This window comes from Corvus kubaryi, unplaced genomic scaffold (assembly GCF_017639235.1).
Source record: "Corvus kubaryi isolate FWS band 111438036 unplaced genomic scaffold, C.kubaryi_AGA036_p1.0 68, whole genome shotgun sequence".
NCBI classification, from domain to species: domain Eukaryota; kingdom Metazoa; phylum Chordata; class Aves; order Passeriformes; family Corvidae; genus Corvus; species Corvus kubaryi.
Genome location: NW_024582056.1, coordinates 15,850,141 through 15,863,922, shown reverse-complemented (window position 1 = coordinate 15,863,922; position 13,782 = coordinate 15,850,141). Strand labels below are relative to the sequence as shown.

Genomic DNA, 13,782 nt, shown 5'->3' with positions numbered 1-13,782 from the left:
CAAACGTAACAACACAAAGCTTGAAATTAGATTGCTGGACTATTATAATAATAGTTTTTAATTCCAAGTACATGTATCACTAAATGCACTTCTTCTTCTAACCATTTCCCAGAGGATTTCTGAGTCATGTATCAAACTGCTTACCTGTGCAAGACTTACAAAATCTGCCTTTCCTAAAGCAGTGGTTCTTTCCCTCTGACTTGCTAGTTATTTCTGCTGAGCATCAAGAGTTAATCAACTGTGCAAATGAACTCCAAACATATGACTAAAATTTAGATATAATCTCTGCTGTTGATTATATAAGAGTATGGGGAAAGGTGTTTGAAGCAAGACATGGAAAATGGTTCAATTGCAATTTAAATAAGTAAAGGTAATACACAAAGACACACAAGCTGCCCAGATAGCAATCTGGACATTATGCTTTCGAACTTCTGCTGTTCTGAGGCAAGTTAAACATCTCACATTCCAACTGCCTCAGAAAGGCTAAATAAAATTTTACTCATGCACTAAAAGATTGAACTGTCACAAAGTGATGGATGGCTTTCCTATGCTCTCTGTAGGGCATTTCAATACCATAGACTCCAAGTGCTCTTGATTAAAAGGCGACATTCTCATTTAGGGTCCTGTCAGTGCCTGAGCTTCAAACCATTATCATTCACCTGCACTGGTGGTTCCAGTGACAAAATACTTACCAAAATGCATAAAATATTAATTACTTTAGTCACTTTGATAGAGGTATAAAACACCCTAATGCAAAGCTCTATTATGATGTGTGTGGGTTAGAATTCAAAATTAAAAATGCAACCAAAGGGAGAATAAGATTTTAATTACTTTCCCCACCTCTCAAGCATTAAAAACCTAGGGGAAAAAGACATAGCAAATTCGTGACACAAGATCTCCTTTCATAATGGTACTGCTCACTTTAAAAAAAACACAAAACAAAACAAGAAAAACTCAAGTTTACTTTCTTCTCTTCAAAATTATTAAACAGTCAAAACACAGAAAAACATGAACAAGCCTCAGTAAAAAGCTTGGATTTATTCTCAAGGGATTTCAGATGCCAAACATGTTTTCCCATTTAAGAACTTTCAAGTACTGTGATAGGCAAAGTTTTATAACTTACAGATATTTAAAGGGAAAAAAAATTACTATTTCCTGTGGGGAAAAGCCTCAAATAAAATGTAATTGGGACGCAACTGTGAATAGCTTCACACTGTCCCAGAAAAGCTTGGTTTAATTTGCATTTGCCACAAAGCTCCCTTCGGCTTAAATAATTGCAAGGGAGCTCTCACTTTTAGATTTCATTTGGTGGATTGGGACTACTCCTTGTTTATAAAGTTTGACAGTTTTCTTTATTAAGAAAATTGTAACTTGGACAAATTCATAAGCATAAGCTGAATGGCATTGCTGAAGTGGCCCTAGACCTAAAACTTTCAGTACAGATAGAACCCAAAAGCATGTGTTGGGTCATACTTTCATCAAGAGTAAAAGTGAGCTCAGCTAACAGAATATTTTGATCCCTCTAGAGAAAAAAAAGTCTCCTAAATTGATGGGTTTTAAGACTGAAAATGGATGGAAGCATACTAGCAAGAAAGACTACAGTAAATCACAATTGAATTTTTATAAAAAAACTGCCAGTGTGTTCCTTCCTCTAATCAGAAAAATTCAGTTCAGTCAAGGACTTTGGCTAAACTGCAAATTAAAAGTTTAAAATACATCATTTGATACAGAACAGTTAAGGTCAAAGTACTTCTGGAGAAAAGAGTGGAGGATTACAATATGCTCATGTGCCGTTAACATTGTGTAATGCTGCTCAGGGAGCATACCAGAATCCCTGTGCCGAGTAACAGCCTTCAGCCAAGGTAGGAGAAGGATCCAAGTCCATTCATCTACACGTGACTGAATCAAGGATAAGGGAAGTAAAAAGTTATCGGCTCCTATGACTGATGGGAGAGCAATTTAATTTAAAAAAAACCAAAAAAAATATACTCTGCTTCCTGCTTGTAGTTTATTCTGTCAAACATTATCCATTCTGATGGGAAATAACACTTGAGTAACAAAGAAAAACAGAACAACATTTCTTCAAGGAAAGGCAATTAATTAGTTTCAACTGAAAACAGGGTGTATCTTTCTTTCAGAGCTCCTATCTATTTTGCTGAGGAAAAAACACACTTGAATTAGAATAGCTAAATTTTACCCTCAAAATGTTATGGACTACCTGGTAAACCAATACAGAAAAAGAAACTTTACTTTTAGCACTTGCTTCTGTCTTTCTTGTCACTTTAAGTAGATAAAAATTCTAGTTTTATTTCATTTCTGCTAACCACACTACTTTTGCCATGGTGCATTGCAGTCTAAAGTTACTTAGAAGAAAGTTTTTCCATTTGTGTACAGATACTTAAGACTGCCATACTGAAACACCATGTCAGAAAGACAAAGGTTAGGTACACTGATCTATGAAACATTGCACTTCTACAGGAACTGAGAATAAAAACAGTCTTTCTACAAACCTTCAAAAAGTTACCAAAGGCATAATGTATCAGAGAGGAGTAATTTTATCAGATGCTCCAAAGGTCTTTTAAAGAAGACAAGAGAAGAAACTATACCTTAGATTTTAAAATTCTTCAAACTAAATCTGTCATTTTTATTGTTTGTCTCATATTATGGGACTAAAAAAAATCTGGTTGCACATGCCCTGAATACTGCATTCACTTTCCTTTATCTAATAAACTCAATACCAACCATTCCAGCTTTGAATAGCACACCAATCTCCCGTACTCAGCAAAATTGTAGGTGCATTATTCTATGGATACCTACATTTAGCTGGATAATGAACCAAAACGCCTGACAACTGAACCAAAATAAACATATGGCAGATTCTAATTTAGATGAAAATAAGGTAATACAAGTATCTCTTGTAGGCTATTTTGAGGCAGCTCAGGAGGAAAAGGGAAGAGAGAGTTGTATTGCAGAGCTAATTTCAAGGCAAATTTCTGAAATATTTCTGCAGAAACATTTGTACAAGTAGGTGGTTGTTTACTCAGCTATGCAAGTTCTGTGGCACTTCACCCTGATACCACATATTGAAGTTGAGGAACTGCAGAAGATCAGAAAAGCGCCAGACAGTTCAGCATGTTCAAATATGCTTCTATCCCGACTGCCTTTTTTACTCTAAATAGAACAGAACTATTAAAAGACTTGACTTTTCCACTACATTAGAATTAGTGATGTTTTGGTATCACATCCACAACTGTAGGTGAGAGAGAAACATAGTATTTTAATACTTTGTGGTGGGTTTAACAGGATCCTATTTTAAGACAGTTCCCACAATGAATTATTCAGCTAATAAAAAAATACCTTTTGGACAGATAAAAAAGGACAAGGATAAAAAGGACAATTCTATAGCTGTAAAAAAAAAGGTAAATCTGGCTGCAACAAATAGGTTTAACAAAAATTCAGGTGAAAATGGAATTTCTGACTTGAGAAAGTTCAAGGTCATTAATGTGAGACTCAAACTAGCACTTCTAGTTCTAGACTATGTAAATAAAGACAATCAACTTAAAGAAAAAGGCCTTTCCAGATTACTGCTTTGGTTTCAGGAGCCTGAACACACTGTGCATGCATCAAGGAAAAATGCCCTGCTATTCCAGTTTGTTGACTTCAACAGTTTATTTTGCTCAGAACATTGTCCTGTCCTTTCAAGGGAAGAGCAGTTCTACTAAAACATAAACATTGTTACAGTGTAAGGAGAACTAATACTGTCTAAATGTAGTCATTGATTTTCATGGTAATTTTCATGTTTGAACCTGCCCATGACATTAGTGTAGGACTGTTTGTTTAGGGGACACACCCATCTTAGTCACACAATTCAGACATCTGAAAGCTGACACAGTAACACAATCACTGAGGCTGGAAGGGGTCTCAGGAGGCCACCAGCTCACCTCCTGCTCAAAGCAGGGTCAAAACTGACCTTGGACTAGATTCTTGGGGCTTTGCCCCTGCAGGCCCCAAACACTTCCAAGGGCAGGATTGCACAGCTCTCTGTGCAGCTCTTTGTCTCCCTGGCTAGAAATCAATATCTTACAAAATAGAAAATACTGGTTTTATTAACAAAAAGCTCTTTTGGTCATAAGCAGTCATATAACTCACATTAATTACTGCCCTAATTTCTGCATGTTCCAATTCAGCAGTATTTTGCTGTAGTCCTGATGGTTTCAGGGCATAAATGTAACAAAGTTTTTAGACAGAGGAGTCATCTTTTATTAAATGTACCTGGTTTATCTGGAAAATTAAGACAAGCTTCTGGATGGACTGCATGCCAATACACCACAGACTCAACAGAAAGACTTTTTATGGCACATAACTTTCAAACAGTTTCCTAGAGGGTTTTAACTCCCTCCTCCTTTATCCTAAATGATGAGTGTTTTCACAACGCATTCTCCTTTGCTTGATGAACATCCCCTATACGCCTGAGATGCCAATAACCTTTTCTTCAGATATGATCTACTTGATTCATATCTACCCAAACTCTAAGCAGTACTTCTATATTTAGCTTGAGAAGTTGCTGTTTCACTTTCAAATATGGAAAAAGACTTAAATACCTGAAATTTGATTTGAGTTTTCCAGCTGTACCACTTAAGTGACACTAGCCATACCTGTCAACCTTGTCTAATTTATGCAGAAACTATCATAGGTGTCTCAGCCTTTCCTGCCCTTCTTCTTGTTCTTTCATTACCTCAGAAAGGCATAAATCTGAGGAAGCAATAAATAAGGCGGTCATGATAAGCACACTGCATCCTTATGAACACCAGGGTAAGTAAAGCTACATGCATGTCAACACTCCGAGGGCAGAAAAGTCAAACATTTAAGTTGGTTAAAACTTTGTAGAAGGTTTCACCTCTAGGCCTGTGGATGTTTGCAAAATGAGCTATCTTTTTTAATTACATCAGATTTTATGTAGTACACATATTAGGTAGGTTGTACACAGAAGCATGGAATTTTGTGTTTACTGAAAATTAAGGACATATGATCAAATCATATTTCTCTGTTTAATAAATGAAAAAAAGGCAGATATAGTACTAAAAAGTCTCTTTTCATGTGGTAAATCCCAGCAATAGTCTGCAATGCTTTATAGAAGGATTTTTCTCTTTTAATTCTCAAAAACACTCCTTATCCACAGCAGGGTCTTTTAATCAGCAAGGACAGTTTTTCTTCCTGAGTCAGCCAGTAGTTACATCCTTGGGCAGGACAATTACAAGACATGTAGCCACAGATATTCACCCCTCCCAAAACGATGGGCTCTGCTACATATAAGTATGTACTACTCACAAAAGAGTTTCCTTCTATCCATTTCAAATTTGTTTCTTGAATTAACAGTATTGCATTTTTACTATAACATAAACACGTTATTAAGTGGCATGACTATTTCACTTTTTGTCTAGAGTTTAGAAAGGAAATTATTTCTGATCCCTGTTTGCACAACTGTGTATTAAAATTATCATAAGACAAAACATGTAACAGAAATAAATACCTAAAATACATAAGCAGACCATTCTGATAACCATGTTCATTACCAAACTATGGATTTCTTCTCTTTGGAACAGAGAGAAAACCTCCATCCTTGGCTGTAGAGGAGAACACCTTTCCACACTCCCTATACCATACCAGAATTGCTTTTAGCCCAGTGGTTAGGGTGTGCTTGGGAAAAAGAGGGTTTGAATCCCCTCAGACAGTGGCAGGAACAGGTGACTACAAGTGCAGGACAGATTAAGCAATTTTAAGGACAGATGATATAAAAAGCAAGTGCGTAAGTGCGTAAGTGTGCTTCTACTTCTGAAAAGAAGGATTTAATATCTGTTTTCAAAAAGGCAGATGTTCATGGTTCTGAATCCCAAGTAGGAGACGCCTAAATTTAGGACTAGTCCATATTTCTTGATAGCTTATTTTGGTGGCATCTCAGAGTTAGTAGAATCAGCTAAGGGACTTAGAGACTGACAGAAAAGCAATATGATGGCAGAAGCTGTTACTTTCCAGGCCTTCCTGCAGGCAGGAACACTGGATCGAGCACTTCATTTAGTCTGTTACAGTCAACTAATGAAATCTGGAATTAAGTGTATGTAAGCTCATGAAATAGGTTGCTCGTAGTGGAAAAGTGGTTTTTCTTGCCACGTGATAGTGCCTCTTCCTTGTGCTACACCCCACAGCTGTTAGACTTTGCTGTGAATCAGTCCAGTTCACCAGAGCAGCAGGAGACAATGCAGCTTCCAGGAGAGGGAAGTTTGGCAAGTCCTGACTGCTGACATCTATCAGTGGGAACAGGTCTCGGGAGAGCCAAAGCTGGCATGATGCAGGCAGCAGGAGCATGCAGCTGAGACTTGTGGAGGCGGATAAGAGGGAAGAAGGTAGGAGGAGACTGAGACTCTGATAATGAGAAACTAATACATTTGCCTAATTGAGCCTCTTAAAGTTGCAGGTGTGCTTTGCAATGAGGCAAGACACGCTGCTCACGGATTCTTGTGTCAGGTCCTGGCATACTTCATAACACGGAGCGTCACAGCTTTTACGGCTTTCTGCAGGCTTAAATAAACAGCCAATCTCTCCATCCTGTTTTCTTGGAATGTTTGAAAAATATGTTCACAACCCTTCCTGGCTAAAAAATTAATATTTCTATTAGCCTTTCTAATCCAAAATGAACACATTGCTATAAATGGATATAATATATAATTGATATAACTATCAATGCCTTGCTACAGCAAGAATTGAACTTACTACCAAATACAATTATTGCACTTTAGAAAAATGTGAAAAACAGTCTGACAACTCTTCAAATCTGCAATATCTAGACAGTCAAGTTATTGGAAATTTTCTTGTGTTAATCTGAATCTTTTACAGCACTAACTGGATTCTGAGATCACCTTTTAGGAGTACTACCTCTCAGAAAAAATGTCATGCTAAAGTACATGTATGAGGTGTTTTAGATTGCTCTTTCTCTTTCAAAAAAATAACCCTTCCTATTTTATCTCCTTATGATAGAAGTGGCAAACCACCTTTATTAAATCTCCTAAATTTCCTGCATGTTTATTATGAATCCTGAAATTAGGTGTGATCACAGTAAGACTCCATTTTCTGTTAGCTAAAGGAAAGATTAAAATTGTCTGCTAGCATAAGTGGAGAAGGGTAAAACCCCCATGACACCAGCATACTAATGCCCATAGTAAGAGCCAACAGACATATGCTTTTGCCTTTCTTCAACATAACACATCTGTGTTTACTATAAATCTAAAATCTATTCCCATTTGGTTGGGGGAGGTAGGTAATTCTCTAAGATTGGCATAGTCTGCTTTAGAAATTCACATACTTTTACGATTACAGATCATCTGAAGCCTTCAAAATGTGATAAATGTCAAGGAAAGTTAATTCTTAGCTCTGTTTTGACAGTTTCCATTTTAACCTAGATTGCTTTATAAAAGCAATTCCCTTTTTAAAATAAAGCTGAGCTTAAAACACACATAAATTTTGCCATATTTCTGTAGAAAATCTGCTTATTGTCTTTTAATTACCATTTTTCCCCATCAGGGACTGGAGGGATTCTGGTTCTTTAACAGATTTAACTTCAAATGTGCAAGTGACAAAAACTGGCGCTTCAGGATAATCCCAATTCTCCTTAGATGACTGCCTGAAAACAAGATGTATTTTGGGAAGTGTATTCCAGCTATTCACTATCAGCTTTGTTGCAGAAAGTATCTTTGTGGTGCAGAGTCTGAAAGGATTAGGAGACGTAAGCAGTGACCCTCTGAGAGCTTAATTCAGAGAACTGCAGGTCTGGAGGATTTTCAGTCCTCTGTGGTCTGGTGACATGCACTGTGATGCCAGAGTATGTGAATATGTGTGGCACAGTGCTGCCAATTGAAATGCTACCTGCTAAAACTCTTGTTAAGACACGACAATCTGTTTTGAACTGGCTGCTGGTTTTGTAAGAGCCAAAACTCTTGGGTAGGGTTTGGTACAATTGTGCAAGTGGCTGAACTCAAAGAGCTCACCTTAGCAGTTTTTATCAGTAACCAGCAATCACCTGCAGTGTATCATGGTATCTATATTTTATCCAATGGAAGTGTCATTTAAATCAATTTAATTAGGTTTGAATTAACATCCCGTGGGAACACACTGTATCTTTTAAAGATACCATTCCAGGCAAGCAGTAGTTTCAGACTGGAACTGCTTCATTGGTTAAATTCATATGTTCTCAGTTACTGTCATAATCTTACAGGATGAGAGAAGTTTTAAGACTAAAAGTGTAGTCTAGAGCATAATGACATGATAGCTTTTTAATAATCTGGCAAACAGATATGTACTTATATCGCCTTCCTATCCTGGCATGTCAGGTTCCTTCTGTCTTGCAGGGCAGATGGATTGGTGAGAAACGCTACTTGTTTTTTAAATTTCTAACGACAAAGGAGAATCATGCCTTTCTGTAGCAGAAAGTCTAATACAGAATGGTATTAAAATAATTAGAATAAGTTTGGTATTATACTGATTGGAGTAAACACGGTCTGAAGTGGTAAGTAGGTAATTTTTAATTCAGCTCAGAAAGTTGTTACACTGCACCACACTGGAGGAGGTCCTCTAGGATGTTGACCCAGAACATGATGACAGCAGCAGCTCAGCTCAGCAGCTGTAGTGGGGCTTGCTGATTCTGTAGTTAAACTCAGCCACCCTAACCTTGATTTTCAAGAAATTACAGCCAGATCAAATGGGCTCTTTAAAACAAAGTTATTTTTAAATTAATTTGATGGTTTCCTACTATGAGTGCTAGGCTTGGTAAAATAGCGTAAAAAAAGAATTGATTAAATTTACTGATGTTTAGGGTCAGATTCTGTGCTGTTTATTTACTAGTATAAGCTTCCTGCCTTTAGTGGCCAGCTTTTGAGTACATAACAGTAACCATGTTAATATGTATATATTTAGGTCCACCTGTTGAACTTACAGCTGCCTATCAGAACTGTGAAATCTGATGATCTTCAGTTTATGATATAAAAACATCATAATATAGATACATCTAAAATAAAAATGGAGCTCTAACTGTATCAGAGTCATTCCATTTATTTTCATGTTGTGCATTAGAGGAGTTTAAGGCAATGGTAACTTTAAACCATTTTGATTTTATTTTTTAACGTTGTATAGTTTTTGCTTTTAAGCATAGAATGAGAAATACAGAAAGCGTTAAGTCGACATACCAGTAGTACTGCTGCAATAATAATAATTATAGATAAAATCAATATAAATACTTCACCAGGTTAAGTCTGAAGTTATTTCACAAATAATGTAAGCAAATTTAGATTTACCATAATATTTAGCATATTTTCTCTCTTTAACTGTCCTATGACAAAATCAGAGACATTTTTCCCAAAACATTCTCCTATCTTACTGCAAATTTTATCTTTAAAGCTTGTTAGCTGTCATGGAAAAGCATTTTACTTCATTACTTACACCCTGATCTAAAATATACTCTTTTGAAAGCTTCCCGTTGAGGTATAATTTATAAAAAAAATGGTGTGAACATTAAGGTAGAGCAACTGGTGGCATTTTAAGATCAGTATCAAAGATTCTATCCCAGGTTAAGTGATAGTAATTAATGAGACATGAGACCTGGAAACAAGTCTGAACAACAGCCAGCGATGGAGCTGAATCAGCACAGCAGCTCCTGGGAACCACTGGGCAGGGACATCTGAGGGAACGGTGCTGTGTAAATCACTACACAGCATTGGTTTTGACACATTAATGTTACCATTTAATATACATAATAATCCTCAACATGGCTGCCACAAAGGCTGAGGCATTTTTCAGTGGCACAACAGCATGGGAGGAATAATTGCGTAATGTTAGTGGAAGTGAAGTAATCAATCTGCAATCACGCTTTCCTGTAAAGTCACTTTTAATACTACGTTTGGTAAATACAGGCATTATGTCCAAAAAGCATGTGTCTCCTTCTACAGACATGGCTGACAAGCCCTATGAGCAATGTGCTTCCAAAACAAACATGACTCAATACCTTTGGGTTGGTAGCTCACACAAATCACACAGAATGTTCTGGGTTGGAAGGGACAGACAAGGATCATCAATTCCAGATCTCAAGTGAATGGCCCATATGGAGATTGAACCTGCGACCTTGGTGTTATTAGCACCATGCTCTAAAAAAAAATGAAGAATGTTTTTTGGTAATGTTCCTAAGGTGTATTTTAGAGAAAGTGGCAATTCACATATTGGAGAAACAAAATCAAAACGGGGTTTATAAAAATGTGTATGCTCTGTGATAATTCTGCCTTCCTGTAGGATATACACAGTTACTCAAACTAGTTGATTACATTGCTACGCTTAACCAAATTTGTTATATAAAAAATGAACCCATTTTTGAAATTTACAGTTTTACCAGACCAGCATGATTTTCAGGGTGAGCATTGTGACAGCTGCTTCTGACATAGAGCATATGAAAGAAGAACTAAGTATACACTTTGCAGAACTAACAAAAATCCCTTTTTGTTTAATTTCACAAAGATGGAATCAGAGATGTGGGGATGTTCACAGTTGGCACAATGTGAAGTGTGTTTTCATGTAGGCTAGCACAAGGTTCTCAGCAGAAGTTACTAGTTAATACAACAGGCAGGGTCCCCAGATCCCAAGCTGACTCCTGCAGGTAGTTTTAAACCTCCCAGTAGGGATTTTCTTACCTGCAGTTTGCTACTTAACCAAAGAAATAACGTCAGTTTAGAAGCCATTTAATGCTGAGCTATGGCACAATATATTTTGCTGAGCTATGGCATCATCAACATTTTTAACTCAAAACATGCAAAGCCTTCATTTCATTTGTTTGAACTGCCTTGCTCCAGAGCTGCTCAGCAACATTGAATGAGATAGCTAGAATGAGCTGTTTCTTGACCCATTCCTGAGATTACACATTTTCTGAGACTCATTTTTTTCTTTCCCTTGTGGGATTGGTCTGCACTGCTGAAGTCAATGAATGTGTACAATGACTTGGACGTAGTGTTGAGAAATTACTTCTTTCTCCACTGAAATCACTTGTGAGAAGAATTACAAAAACTGTTTATCACACACTATTGAAACACAGTTTGAGTAAGAAATCATGGATTGCCTCATAACACTGGAAGCTGTCCACAAGCTTAAGTTTGGTGTGAACTTTGGAAAACAGTTTTAGAGGCTGAAGGGTGTGGGGAAGTTTTTAAAATATAAATTATTTTATACACATTTAAGTTATATATCAATATATAATGCTTTATATCTGCATACACACACACACACACACATGCACAGAGCAGACTGCTCCACGCTGGAAAATCCAGATCATTATCTCTATCACACCTTGAGAAAGCTGTCAAACATGATCATGTCAGGCAGTAATTTTTCACAGTTGCGGTGCAGTTTGTTAGCGACATTGGGCACTATCCTGTGTACTCCCTGTCCTAGGGATAAGCCCGCCAGGAAAGAAACCATGTAACCACCATGGGGTGAAAACAAGAGCATCATTCAAATGAGGAAGAGTTTGTGTCTGTGCTCTCGTGTGTGCACAATGGCTTTTATTTGCCTGGAGAGAAGATCTGCTGAAAAATGCATAAATAATCCCCTGATCTGATAGCTCATGTGAAAATAAGCAACCTTACCGGCAGTAGAGCATTTGTAGCTATGCTACTGTTATAGTTCATGAAGTATTACTAGAAGAATCATTTTTAGAGGGAAGAGACAGCCATTTTTTCCAACCCTCTTTTCACCACTGTAGCTACCAAAATCTTTCTATAAGAAGTAATCTACGACATAACAGCATCTAAAGTCTATACAGATGTCATGTACACACTGACTCTGAACATCTTCCAGGACTTAATTTTGGAGCATGAGATGCTACCTCATCCTCAAGAGGCTGATGAGAAACAGAATGCTTTGAGTGATTGCTTATTTGTATAGTGGTGTGATGTACACATCATCATCAGGAGGCAGATGACATCAACTGAGGATGGGTGCTGGTGCCACACAATGCAGAAATTGAGGCTGAACAACCTGCTGGGATTGAGGGTTGGAGTTTAGGACTAACTCGCATTCATAGCCCTTCTGTCTCTCTGATTGACCCTGTTCCCCAAAACTCAGGCTCTGAGGCTACATCTTCATTTCATATGTAAGTCTTCTATGCACTTAGTCCAGCTGAGAGAAGGCCATGTGCTCTGCACACAGGAGATCTAGCAGCTGTTGAATTGTGCTCTGTCCAGCATCAGTGCCTCCTCCGCGACAGCTCAGCTGCCTCACACTGAAGTCGGCATCACGCAGGATCAGAGGTTTGTGCCTCTGGGGGTACGCACGGAGCTCAGGCGCGGCACAACCTCGAGTACAGAGCTGCTGCTGGAGGCGAGCGCAAGGAACAGCGAACTGTGGGGCGGCTTGGTCAGGAAGTGTCACCACACACGGTATCTCGGTGGTCACAGACGCAGCTTCCACGGCATCCTGGTTAAGCTTTGCCTCATCCGGCCGCACACCCGGCCGGGGAAGCGGGAAGAACGACACCACCGGTCCAGCTGAGCACATGGAGGGGAGGGGACACAAACTCCACGCTACAGCGGGATGAAGGAAGGCCCGACAGTCGGAGTCCCGACCCCTGAAGGGCCCCGCCGGCCCGAGGGACACCGCAGCGGGCTCGGCAGCTTCCAGCGCGGCCATGGGCAGGACGGGAGAGAAGGAGGCAAGGGCGGGCGTGGGGCGGCAGCGGCGTGTCCCGGGATACCCGTGGGTCCCGGGAGCCGGGACAGTCCCGGTAGGAGGGGGTGCGGGACACGCTCCCAGCACGGCGGGAAGGGGCGGGGAAAAGCAGGTCACTACCGCGCATGCGGGCTGCCCGACCCCCTCTCACCATTACCTGCGAGCCGCCAGGCGCCGTCGCCTTCTTTTTCTTGGTCGGGCCGCCACCGGTGCCCGGGCTCGCCGGGCGCTTCTTGCTGCGGGACGCGGCGCCGGCGGGAGACGAGGCGGCGGCGGCGGGGACCAGGCTGGCCATGCCGCCCCGCTGCGCGCCCGGGCCCGCAGCGCTCCCCCTCCGCGGCCGCAGTGGCGGCGCTGCGGCCGCGCATGCGCAGTGTTGCCGGCGCGGCCCCGCTACTCCCGGCCAGGCCTGGTCGGGGCCGCTGAGGGCGAGCCGGGCTTGGGTGGTGCTTGGGTGGCGCTTGTGAGGCTTCGAGCTCGGAGCAGCCGCGTCTGGGGGGGAGTCTCGTAGGGAGCAGCTCTGCCGCCTCCTCGTTGCTCTGCTGTGTCGCGGGCCCCTTCTCAGAGACCTGCCTGCGGTGGCAGACTCGGCCCCGGGCAGCCGCTGTGCGTCGGAGGTGGCAAAGTGTGAAGTGTGTCGAGGTGTGGGGTTTCTCACCGTAGGGGGTGAGCGGGACTGGAAAAGGCGCTGGGTCTGAGCCATAGCACAGACGCCTTTGCAGTCGTTTGGGAGGTGAGCAGTAAGGAGCTGTGCGGGAGCACCTCAACACAGGGTGTAGTCTGTGACATGGGGCCCTGTCCGTGCCTGGTGCTAGCGCTGGAGCGCTGTGTGCTCCGTGTAAACACTGCGCTGTGCTTGCGGGCAGTCGCTGTCTTAAGCCTGCCCAAGGGGTGATAAAGTTTATGTGAAAGGCCTTCATACGATGAGAATGGTGTGCGGGTCTCAAATGTGTCGGTTTTTTCCAGTTGTCTCAATAAAATACGCAGAGGGGTTTAACTGCTCACTTCAGCTCTCAGGTGGTGAGCTCT

General features: G+C 40.6%; 1 protein-coding gene across 1 annotated transcript in view; it reads right to left on the bottom strand.

Moving 5' to 3' along the window:
* Window positions 1-13,471, bottom strand: part of INO80C (INO80 complex subunit C) — a 30,513-nt gene extending 17,042 nt beyond the window's left edge. The window contains 3 exon segments of the mRNA XM_042048889.1: window positions 12,911-13,063; window positions 13,065-13,142; window positions 13,145-13,471. Coding sequence (XP_041904823.1) covers window positions 12,911-13,063; window positions 13,065-13,142; window positions 13,145-13,456 — 543 coding nt within the window. The 5' untranslated portion in view covers window positions 13,457-13,471.
* Window positions 13,472-13,782: the final 311 nt, after the last annotated feature.